Here is a 13,063-nt window from a genome sequence, read left to right as displayed (position 1 = left end):
TATAAAAGCAAATGCTTCACCTTGGATACACATGGGGCTGGTATTTGGGGCTATACCACCCAGAGGAGCCTGCAAATCATAGAGAATAAATTCATGTGCAAGCTATTAGCATCCCCCAAAAGCAAACACCAGTCTTATTGTTTCCCTGGAACTTGGGTGACCTTTTTGGAGGGTATAGACAAGGCTGCACCCCTCCTTCTTTGGCTCAAGACCTGGCACTCTCAGCACACTAAATTCTCCTGATTGGTCCTTGAAGATTGCATCAGGCAAGACCACAGGAACTTTATCCCCTGGTTAGTCTATGCCAAGAGAGTTCTCATGTATCTTGGTTTACTAAGTTTGTTTAATTCACCTAATGAAATTGACAACAATTTAAAGAATCTGGTAAAATCTCTACATACACAGAAACCAGGTTAGGTTCTCCAATAGTCTATCTATGGACTTGGTTTGTTGATATTCAGAGATAAAACCTAAAGAAGGTATAGAATCATATTTAACGCGAATAATGAACCCCGAACACAGATCTTACTTGACGTGTTTTTGATTAGGCACCTTGCACTTTTTGGTAGCTTTCCTGCAGCAGGGCACTGGGTTTCCTCTCTTACCCTGCTGTCTCTGCAATATATGTAATCAATCACTTGCCCATTTTATGTTATGTTGTGGCTTTTACAGAGTCCCAGCAGCTTTTATGCTCATTATTGTGCTCACATCTTCTTACATCACACATTTTAAGCCTCCAATTATTACTGAGTCTCGATTAGCAGTATATCTTTCACATTGTCATTAGTTATGTTCGTCAAGCACTTAGAATATGAAAAGGATCACAAGACTTTTCAGAGCTTCAGAACCTTTTATTCCTGTACCCTTGGTTTGATTTTGTGTATATTTTAGCAGGCTTGCCGAAATTGATTTTCATGACTCGCTCGATATACAGTGATCAGGTTTTATGTGATATAAAATTGTATTCTGTATTTTGATTCATGCACGTTTTAATCTTTTTGCAATCCTGAACTCTTTTTTTGATTGTACTTATTTGTGCTTTTGCTTATTTTTTTATCTTGTTATGGCTTTTAGCTGAATGAAAGTGCTTGACTGACTGATTCTGCATTACCTATGCTTGTGTTTATGGAGTTTTGACCCGACTGCAGAGTCTCCGCCAGTGGTGTCTGGTGAACTTTGAAAACTAAATCCTAACTTTGCTGTGCACCCTAAGATTTGTTTTTTTTTTAAATAGAGTGTAATGATGTATTTTCCAGCTCATGTTTTGTAATTAATTCACCAAAAGGCATCGGCTTTACAAGCATTTAGGTAGAGTTACTGTGACACGGCCTGGTTTTTTTTGGTTCGTGTATGTGTGTGTATTTATGCATGTGTGTTTATTTGTGTATCTTTGTGTGTATGTGTTTGCGTGTGGCTATGTATGTGTGTGTGTTAGTTGTTTTGGTCACTGCCTTATTGTGTCGGTATATTTGTTTGCATCTCTTTCTGCAAATTAGGGGTTTTCTGTGTCTCCACAAGTTGGTGTGTTTGAGAATTTGTATGTGTTTGCGCACATACCTGTGTGTGTATATCTGTGAGTCTAGACTTGTGCGTCTTTTTTAGCAAATTAGGTAAATTCTTACTGTATATTGAAGGATTGTTTTTTATTTTGTTTTTTTATAAAAAAAGAACACATTTTCATTTTTTGTGAAATGTCCAGGGCAGATGTTGATCTTCTGTGCACCGGGCTAATAAGCATGCTGAGCAGTCAGGAATACTATGAATGTGCGTTAAAAGCGTCTTTCAAGCTGGAAGCAATTCATAGATTAAAAATAAGCATTTTATGTTTAGTGGATCTGCTGAGTTGATTACTTCTAGTCACAGCCCTGTGTGTCTGAAAGACTTCTCACATAAGCATGAGTGTCCTTTGAAGGTTCCCTTTGTAACAGCATGGGAGAGCATTCCCAGGAGGTGGAACTGCAGTGATATTAGACGATACAAAGTTATATCATAAGCCCACTCAAGGGGTGTAGGCTTTGTTGCAGAGATCAGAGAGAAGACTGCAGTAAAGTACACCTTAAAGTAAATGTTGCAGAGTTTGTTTTGTATTTTGAAGTGTTAGTCAGGCTGACTGTCTTTGCACAGCTTGTATATTATTGTAACACAAATTACTTACTCATTCTGGTACTTGATGCGGCATTGTATTCACAAGGTGTGTTCATGTAGGCAAGAGGAACGCAGAAAGTGCCAGGGCAAACACTGCTACCAGTACATTTTATAGTGTAGCATTATAGTCACATAGAGGGCTATCCTGGCCATTAAAGGCCTGCTCCAGCGTTAAAGGCCTGAGCCGAAGGTGAGGGCCTTTAAAAAGGTAGCAGGACTTTAATGGCAGTATAGACCAGCTACGGCGGGTTATGAGGCCATTAGAACATTCTGCTACAAGAGGGCAGAATGTTCTAATAAAAAAAAAACAAAGGCCTCAAGGAGCTTGAGGGGTTTGAAATTCCCTCGGGCTCCATTAGACCTTTGTTTACAGCAAGAGCTTTGAACAAAATCATTGGAATGTTGGAGCCCCGGGCTTCTACCGTCCATTGGAAGCAAGGAGCATTCCATTGTTTTCAATGGAGTTCCCAACATTCCAATGTTCTAATTTAGGCTATATTCTTATTCATAATTTGAAGAAAAAATGTCTTATGATCAAACAAATCAAAAGCTCCTAAAGACACTGCCACATATTGCAGCACAGTGGCAGGTCACTTACCACGGACTGATAGGTCGCTCTTCTTTTTGTGATCTCTGCATGGATGTGCTAAAATGATGATAATTAGGTGCTGCTTTTGCCCAGAAAGTGTTCACACTGTAAAAATGACTAAATAATTCAGGGCCTGATTTAGATTTTAGCGGAGGGGTTACTAGGTCACAACGGTGATGGATATTCCGTTTGGCGAACTCTAAATCCCATTGCTTCCAATATAGCCTTAGAACCTGCCGTAGCGGGCTCTACTGGCTATTAAAGGCCCGCTCCCGCGTTAAATGCCCGAGCCAAAGGCGAGGGCATTTAACAAGGGAAAGGGCCTTTAATAGCCGGTAAAGCCCTCTACGGCGGGTTCTAAGGCTATTAGAACATTCTGCCACTCAAGGCAGAATGTTCTCTTAAATAAAACAAATTGCTCATGGAGTCCGAAGGGATTAAAATCCCCTCGGGCTCCGTGAGGCTTTGTTCACAGCTGTTGCTGTGAACAAAGCGAACATTGGAATGTTGGCGCCGCGGGCTTTTACCAGCCAGTAAAAGCCCGCAGCACTCCATTGTCTTCAATGGACATGCCAACATTCCAATGTTCTAATGGGATTTAGATTTTGGTGGATGAGATATCTGTCACCATTGTGATGGAGTAACCCCTTCAGGCCCTAAGTATTGCTAGAACAAAACGTGTTGCGTTATGCTGTATAGTTTGCCGTTATTTTTTGCCCTGCAGTTTATTTAGGAGTGCCAAATAATTAGTTCCTCCTCTCCTCCATAATTCCATTGGCCCTGCTTTAAGGGACCACACTGTACTTAAACAGCACCGTAAGTCCAGGACAAATTAAGTACAAATGCATTCAGATACCACCATAATATCATTAAAGTGGGTACATATTCTCAATATGAAAGCGAAAGAGACAGTCAAAGGCATATAAACAGGGATTTTCAACAGGAAAGAGAGTAAGCAGACGAAAATGCATTCAACAGGGAAGAAGAGGAGTGTTGGAGTTGGATACAGCCTGTTGTGTGAAGCAGTGAAATTATAATGTTTCTTTTAAGTCAAGCAGTACTTTAAAGACATGCGGTGCAAGTCTGGGTTAGAGCCATTGGACAACAGAGAGAATCTTTCACCCCCAACAGCATTAATTTAGAAAAACAAACTTACTTTTAAAAGTTCAAGGTAATTCACACTCTCCTTGGGAAAGAACTGCAAGCAACATACTCATGAACAGCAAAGTGAAGACAACCAGCAGTCCCAAACCAGAGACGTTTCAAGGCATGGGCAAGTTGGGCTCTGGTCCTGGGTTCCAGCCTTTCAAGGGGCACCCTGAAAAAGCTAACTCTGTTCTGCAGAGAGTCTTGCCCTGATGACCGTGAATTATTCTTAAACAGAATGTTTTAAATAGCAATTTCTTTTAATTTATTTTTAAAGTTAGAGATGTGTGAGAGTCTATTACATTTTGCAGAGCAATGTTATCCTTCATGCAACGTTCAGAAAAAAAGTTTTTTTTAGATCAAAATATGACCTCACACATGAGAAATGAAAGGGTGTCACAGAGATTATTCGCACCAATGTTAGTGAGCTGATGTTGTGGAACAATTTAGAAAACACAATTCACTATCCCTGAATATTAGATGCAAACACATTTAGAACTTGGTCGAGTGTGCAGTGCATTGTCCATGATCTGGGCAGAGAGGGCATGAAAGAGCTGAAACTGGTTCATAAAGTCAAAGCTGTTCTGAACAGGGGCCCCAAAGTCCTTAAGATGTCCCAGTCCCAAACAGTATAACTCACAAGATCTGAAGGAGGCCTACTTCTCCGGCATTGAGGCAAAGTCAATCCACAGCAGAGAAAATGAAAATAGCGCTGCTTGTGGTGCTCAAACTGCTGCCGGATCTGAGCTGCACCCTGGGATGGCAATGCAGGTGATTTACTCAGTGGTTGAAGTGAGGGGATCTGCAATGTTTTTAAATTTTATACTAACAGTTTTCAGATTTCTTGTTGTCTCACCTCCTAATTCGTATGATCCTAATATCCTCTAAGGAGATGAACTCTTACACCCGAGAGGCTAAACCCGGTGGGGGAGGGGGTGAACGCCACTGTTTAATTTAGCAGGGTCAGGGGTACTCTTTTGAAGTCTGTTTTTTCTCAGTTAGCTGCAGGGACCCCTAGAAGCAAGGGTTCTACCGAACTGTAGGATGGTAATGAGGCACTGGAGGTTGGGTGGGGAGGGGCAGCAAGAGGAGTATGGGCTCCTGCTGGCCCCACCCTGGTGGCGCCGGTTTGGACTATATCAGCTACTAAAAAAAGTAATGTTAGTCGATGGCAGGGCTACGGTGATGCACAGTGGTATAGGAGCAGTAGCCATAAGAATTACCATCCGATGACCTGACCACTGCCTTTGGGAAAATCTCACAGATTCTGTTCCTCCAGAACTTCTGCTCCCTCTCCTCTATTGGTCCATGACTCTGCTCCCCCTTAACTCTGATGTCTTTTCCATGACACAACCCTCTTTACCTACCACTATGCTCAGTTGCCCTCAGATTAGGGCATGGAATGCAGATCAGGATGGTTGGAACCTCTGGTAATTTTTGGTACAGATTCTGTTGCCGCTTTACTCTAAACCATGCCATAATTGTCTTAAAATCAATGACCTGAGTATATCCATCTGATGTTTACATTGGTGGTGATGCCTCCCTGAGCACGTTCAATTCAAACTTGGGGCTAGATCTATCAACAAACCATTTTGCGATTCTCTAATAGCGATTTTTAAGAAATCGCTATTTCTGAATCGCAAAATGGTATGTATCATATTTGCGATTCGGTAATAGCGATTTCTTAAAAATCGCAAATGCTATTACCGAATCGCAAATTGCGATACCGCCCCCATTTGCACCTATGGGCCTGTATTTGCGAATTTTTAGCATTTCCCAAATTGCGAATTCCGAACTGGAATTCGCAAATTTGGGAAATGCAAAACCCAGGGTGCTGGGGGCCTAAGGCCCCCTCTGCTACACCCCAAGATTTTTTTTAAGGACATGTAAGGTGCACACGTGCCAAACGTTACATGTCAATTTTAAAAATACATTTTTCATACATTTTTTAAATTTGCACATGCTTACCACCAAGTTCAACTTGGTGGTAATAGCGATCTTAATGCCCAATTCGCATTAAGGAAAAGCTTGATACATGTGGTTTAGAAATCACAAATAAGGACTCCTTATTTGTGATTTCTTATTTAGAGAATTTCAATTTGCGATTCTGTAAACGGTCTCGCAATTTTAAGGAATTGCTATTTTTTAGCGATTCCTTAAAATTGCACAGCGAAGGCCTTTCATACATACTGAAAGGCATTTTTGCATTCGCAAACGGCCATTCGCACCGTTTGCAAATTTAAAAACGCTTGATACATCTAGCCCTTGATTCCTGTAACCACAGCACTTGCATTGGGAGGAGTGGGTGGATGAGGAGAAGTATAAATAAGTCAAAGCTAGCAAGAAGTATATGTTCTTTACTTTTTGTACAGCGAACGGAGAATCAGGGTGGGACTGAGGCTATGTGAGCAGAAGGAGATTACTGCTTCCACCATTAACCAGCACTATGCTTGTTTATCTCTCTGTTCGACAGAAGAATCTTTCCTTCATCCAGAATCATATATGTGCGGGCATTCCATAACATTGTCCAGCTCAATGGACTGCTCTTCAAACAGAGGTGGCTCTAGATGTTGTTTGCATGCATTTAAAAACAAGGTAAATCATGCTGAACTGTGATGAGGAGTATAAATCCAGATTAAGCAGATTAAGTGGGTCTCCCCAACATAATGCCCTTTTCATGGTGGATTGGTACATGCTTATCTGGAAATACTGACTGAAGTTTACGAGGAAAGACTGGATTAATTCCTGAATAATGCTATTGACTTCCATCCTTCCTTGTAGGTATCTGAGAATAATCAGTTGATCTGTCATTTGCAGGCTGCCAACAAATTAGGAAAATTGAACATGCAGTTGTTCTTCATCAGAAAAAGAGAGGAAATCCTCATGAATGTCTACCAGCGTGGCTTAATTCCATTTTAGAGTATGAGGCCCAACTGTTAGCAATGGAGCAGAGTGTTGTATTCCACAGTCTCGCAAATGCATAGATGCCTCTTCTTCCAAGATTTTGTTTCAATATGGCAGGTCTAAGAACAAGTAATAGTTGGTAACGTTCTTGGTGCCTGAAGTGATTTTCTCCTGGAGGGTGTCCAACAGATACAGTCACGTCAGTGCTTGCAGCCTCTTTGGTTTCCACTTTCGCCATTGCAGTGCTGACAGCCTTGGGGCTGATATTGTAGCCACTAATGTGACCGTCAAATGTCATTCGACACCTATTCCAGCTGTGTCCATGTACCTTTCATAGATTCTGAGCTTCCTAGAGTCGGGAAACCTGTGCATTCCCAATCCTAGCTACCTCAACTGTATCCGTGGCAGCTCCCATCGCTGTCAAGTTCACTACAGTCACTGAAGCAACCAATGCATCTCTCACTCCAGATGACCCAAAAGCTCATTTGGTAGCATCAGGGACCTGAGACACAGAACCACATACTTAGCGCCGCACTTGGCTTTAAACTGCCATCTTTCCTGATCCTTCGTTTGTGTGGCTGTACAAGGCAGGAGATCACCCAAGGAAGTTAGCAGGTAATCTGAAATCAAGATGGGGATGGCCTTTTGACATCTATCCATCACAAATGGAAAGTGCGGCCAAAATGCACCTTTAGGAGGACCTTTGTGATCTAGAAAAGAAAGTAGGTTTGCCCCAGGAAAGGAGGCAATGGAGGATGTAAACAAAGGAACCTTCAAAGGAAGAAGTTTGAACTTTCAGGTTAAGTGGACTTTGAAAACAAGGGAACACAGCAGAGAAGGGTAAGAGGAAGACATTGTCTCTCTTGACCCTTCCTTTCATCATTGAGAGAGTTCTGAAATTGCAGAAAAACGTTCTCTCTATCTACGACACCAAGGTCACATCCAAATATTAAGTGAAGGGCCCCGCTGAAAGATGCCTGATGACTGACCTACAAGTCGATGACCTTGTCACCCTCCTCATATGAGGAAACAACTGAGCGGAGGTGAAAAGGGCGATGTAACTAATGAAGTCACTCTAAAACCACCCATATCTCAACTTGTTTAGCTGCAAATGAGTTATCGTATGGAGGCACTGAGATTGTTATCCTCAAGCTGCTGCTTCTCTTATGCACGGATGTTGATGGGGGTTTGCCATTCCATGGTAAAGACTGTGACGAGGAAGAGTGGAACTTGAGTAATAACAGGATTAAGAGTGTGCAATCTGGGCATTCAAATCACATTCTCCTCTAAGAAGTTATGAAGTTCATAAACACAAGTACATAGTATAACAGTTACTTACACAGAGGTGACGTGGTGGAATTACCTAAGAAATGAAGCACAAACACAATATTATTGAAATGTGAGGAAAGTGCTGCTAACTTAAATATCCATTACACTCCGAAAATATCAAAACATGTACACAGAGACTGTATCATATGCCATGATACAGCTGGAGTTAGCAACTGACATCCAACCTTCAATAATGATAAAACCTATGGTTAAGACCTAAATGCTAGTGCACTAACACACTCTATAAAAATGAGATATAAAAAGAAACCCCAGGCCTAAATACATGTTGTTTGGTATACATGAGATGATTTGGGAATATATTCAATGCTCTGTGTTCGTCCCAGAGAAATGTGCTAAATTGCAGTGGTACTTATATTTCATTGCACTGCGGAGGCCAGTGTTAGAATGCTATACAAGCAACGCATGCATTGAATTGGCGTGAAGGCTGAAGATTTCCATCACACAGTTGAAGTATTTTTTCCAAGGAGTGACTATGGTTTAAATTGACAATTGACGCCAAACTACTTTTTCCATCTTGAATACGATTTCCACTTTGAAGGGGCTACACATTAAGTCATGACGCATCAATCTTCATAGCACAAATAAAGCATTACACAGTTTTCTAGTCGCATATTTATGCCTGTAGGGAAAAAAAACAGGACCTGCAGAATTGTAACATCAAGGGCTAAAAAAAGGGACGAAACATATGCAAATCTGTCTTGGCGCCCCACGAAGGAAAGTCCAGCCTGCGATTCTATGTCCTGTTTCCTCTGAATGGGACCTGAAGTAACTTCAGACCTTCTTGCCTCATCAATATGATGCAGCTTGAGTCGTAGGTACAGCAAGTTCAGGACTCAATTTTGGCCCACCCATCCTACTTAATAATACTGAGACAGCAAAAATGTCTATTCAGAAATGTCAAATGTCAAAAATTCCTAATGGGTAGCAAAGCACCCTACTTCATTAATATTCATAGAGTAGACCGATTTGCAACCCACTAGGAATCTGTATTTCAAAGATGTACGTTTTTTCTTACATTGGGAATTGCAATTTCCTCATTACCATTCGTTAGGAATCGCAATGAGGAAGTCGCATTTCTAGATTTGTGTACCTCTGGCCCCTGGTCACTAATGTATCAGTTATGATATGGACAAAGAAACCAAGTTGTCAGCTTCTTTGGAAATGACACACAATTAGGCTTAACTATCAGAAAGATGGATGTCAAATCACATCAATCTATCCTGAACATTTGATGTGTAGCTGTTACACACAATTACTATTTTTATGCTGGTGTCAGCTATTGGAATTTCACCCATATTCAGCAATACATTTCTATATGGGTATTGTAATTAGTTTTTTGCAAAGCTTTTCTAATTGAAGGTTTTGAGCAAAATTAGAAATACGTAATTTTACACCCGACTTTGGGCTATGTCACATTTACAACTCTATTTTATGTCCTAGTGAGGGGACTTCGGGCCTTATTTAGAGTTTGGTAGAGCGTGAGCACTGCTGTAAATCGGGGGTGTTCCCACCTTGACACATGCATGGTTCCTCTCTTTAATTACCATTCAAGAAGTGCTAGGTTTACATTGGCTGAGCATCCTCCACCACCCTGGTATGCCTGCAAACCATCCACCAGGGTCTAAATGACCTACTTCATAATAACATCCAAATGCTTCAAGTCAGCCTTGACCTCTCCTAAGAACAAATTCAGCAAACCTAACAAACTCTCAAGAAAAGCTGCAGGAGCCCAAAGGGTTACATTTTTACCCTAAACCCTGGCATCTACTTCTTTCTCTCTGTTCCATTTATGGCGGAGGCCACAGTTAAACTCTGCTTCTATACCTGCACTGCAAGAGTACTGGCAGTGAGGTGATAGTGTTAACTGTGCTTATCAGGGAACTGGGATGTGTAAAGAGAGAGGGGGTACTTGAGACCTGGATGGAGCTCTCACCCAAAGGGACTTTTCCCTACAAAGTTGGACTTTAGAAACTCAAAGTCCCTTGAGGTTTTCATCTGCAAGCCTGCTGAGCTAGGGGTGCTGGAAAGAGCCTACCAGTCCTCTCAGTGTTATCTGTCCTTGGCTACTGTTCAGAAAGTTGGGCAGTGCCAGTCAGGCAGATCTGTGGCAACTTAAAATACTTTATAATGTTCTATCAAGTTCAAAACATCTTTGGGTCACAGAAGACCTGAAAGCTCAACAAAGGTTTAGACTATCTACATTGGCTACCTGCATTGGCTACAGAATATGGTTTGGCTTGTAAACCCTGATTCAAGTTCCCCTGAATTTCCACATTTCAGTCTAGTCACATCCAGCGTGACGGCTTTTACAACTCATTCAACATGATACCTCGTGTCTCCTACCTGCTGAGTCTAACTGCCTATTTCAACACAGCTTCAACAATTTATGGTGACTCTTAGGTCACTTCTATAAGCAACAGCTCAAAAACCCAACCTAATTCAAACTTTGCATCGGGGTTCTCTATGCAAATTAGGATTTTTTCGCTAATTACACAAAAATAGTGCCTTTGCATTCAACATACCTGTGGATTTCCTGTAGATGAGGTGAATATTAGGAAATTTTGCAATTGTTTTTTATCTTTGATTCCCATAGTTACTCAGAGAATTACTGTTGAATGAAATAAGTGTGCAGGGGTCTCTATCTGCATTTGTATTGCATATTTCTAGTCACCGTTGAATGCTCAGGGACATGCACATCATAGATATTCTCAAAAGACATTATCTCACTACAAAACGTTGTCCAACCTAGCTGTGATCAAGACCAAACCTAGGCAGAATTCTGTCTTTTATAAAAGCCTTTTGGAAGCATGCAGGTTCCACTCAAATATTTCTGGGGTATTCCCTAATAACTTCCATTCACAAACTGCTCATTAGAAGGTTTGACATGCCTGGTAGGTACCTATTGATTTTATTATTTATGGACTTGGTCAATTGTCTTGTACATCAATTTTTAGGTCATCATTGTTACTTTTACGTACGTTAATTTGGAAATTATTGATTGGAAATCATACATTGTTTTTTAACAAGAGGAATGGATTACTCACTTTTTGGGACTTTCCATAACAGTTCTTTACTTCAGTATGAAATGCATTAAATTGGACATCTTGCATTAATTGATAAATTGTGGGTCAGTATAATGTGTTTCTTTACGTAAATTTCATAAAATACTGAACTGTTTTTGGATTCATCAATACTTGTGTTTGCCTGTTCTTTAAAAAAGAGGTTTGTTCAGCTTGTCACCTTACTTCATATGAGCTGAAGCATGGTCATCATTCCCATTGACACTGTGACCACAGAGGAAACAGATAAAGAAAGCTCTGGAGTGAACTGATGCGTTTTTATGAGTTGTCCAAGGTGTTTTTCGTCTTCTGCAGTGGTTACACTGGTTTTCATGGCTGTGCTGCCACATTATGCCATCCTTTGGCTTTCCTGCTGAGACCAACCGGAAACGTTCAGCTACAAAGGCTAGCTGCATGTATAGAACACTGGAATCTGAGTTCCCTCACCAGGAGGAAAAACCGCACTATGGTGAAACCACTGTCGAGCTACTGCACTCTGAGGTCTTTGGGGCGATCAGTCTGCTCAGGCTTGTGTTTCTATGGATGTTGCTTGAAACCAAGAACTTGCACAGGTGATGTAACTGAGAACTGACACAACTGCATCTGGACCATCATTTATCATCTAGCTGCTTAGTAGGCAGAGCTCTAGAAAGATATTCATTTCAGACGTTTGCATGGATGAAATGTGAGCATTCCTGACACTTTCATTAAACACTATCAGTTGTCAGGGGAGAATGGTTTTCTGTGTATTCTGTTACTAGTATTTTCTTGAGCAGGGTTTTGCTCTGATTTCTGAAGTTATTTCAACATATCATAGCTTTTGAATTATTTTTGTCCCCGTTGTGGAATACATATGTTGTGATGCAAATCATCTGCAGATCTTCCAGGATTAAGAACTGAATCAAGAAAGATGGACAAGGTGGTGCCCTTCAGCTTGGTTCTAGTAACTTTCATTACTCTGAGTCTAGCCTTTCTCATCACAGCCCTGCTTTCACTATCTGTAAGACCTAACTCTGGCACATGTCAGATGAGCACTGGAAGAAATTAAAGGATGATAACCAGAAAAGGTGGTGCAGTAAATTTATCAAACAAATATCATATGAGATTTGAATTAACCTGAAAGAAGGTAAAACTATCAGTATTGTTTTTAGAAACAGAGGAAACCTTTATTCATGTTTCGAGGGCGATAACTCACTTCCCCGAGCAAGGACTTTGAAGAGAATGACTGAAGTGGTGAGCATTACTGGTCAGTAATCTGGCCATTAGTAACAGAAATCCCCACTGTTAATCCCTGAATGTCATTAGTGCTTCTGAACACACATTTCACTCATAATGTTGTCAATGTTTTATTAGGAATCTTAAACAAATTACTGCTTATAAAGTCTAAATAAAGATTTTTACAGAAATATTCGAATGTCCACAGAACATGTCATTTTCAAGTATACTATAGTTTTATCAGACATGAACTGATGCTTTTATAGACTCAATCATTCTGAGAGTGATCCCCCCTGCCGTTGCTCTTCCCAGGTGCCTTGAAAACCGCCTGACACCTACTTAACCCTACCTGGTCCAGTTTCAGCATCAATGCATCAAAACCATACATTTCTTGGGTCATTCTCTTCCTGGGACCTCTTGCCGTTCGCCACTAGGCCTCCATACCTGAGTTTTACCTCACTTTACCTCCTCACCGAATGTGCCTCCGTCCTATCTTGCTTTGTTGCTCTTATCGCAACTCGCCCATCCCACATTCTATGCTTTTCACCTCCTCACTTTCTAACCTACTCTACCTTTACCTTTACTCCCTAATCCTAGTCCTCCTAGTTCAGCTAGTCTAAAAGTTTTTCCTCATTTTGTTGATGTTGTCTCTCTT

The 13,063-nt window shown here is 41.0% G+C and overlaps 1 protein-coding gene across 1 annotated transcript in view; it reads right to left on the bottom strand.

The window, feature by feature from the left end:
• The window catches only part of LOC138287232 (uncharacterized), a 146,442-nt gene that overhangs the window by 41,102 nt on the left and 92,277 nt on the right, over positions 1-13,063 (bottom strand). The window contains exon 4 of the mRNA XM_069227619.1: positions 8,124-8,147. Within this exon, the coding sequence (XP_069083720.1) occupies positions 8,124-8,147 (24 nt within the window). The remainder of the gene's footprint in view (positions 1-8,123; positions 8,148-13,063) is intronic.

This window comes from Pleurodeles waltl, chromosome 1_1, assembly GCF_031143425.1.
Source record: "Pleurodeles waltl isolate 20211129_DDA chromosome 1_1, aPleWal1.hap1.20221129, whole genome shotgun sequence".
Lineage (NCBI taxonomy): Eukaryota > Metazoa > Chordata > Amphibia > Caudata > Salamandridae > Pleurodeles > Pleurodeles waltl.
The sequence above is the reverse complement of the archived record's forward strand: the minus strand, read 5'-3'. Positions and strand labels throughout refer to the sequence as shown.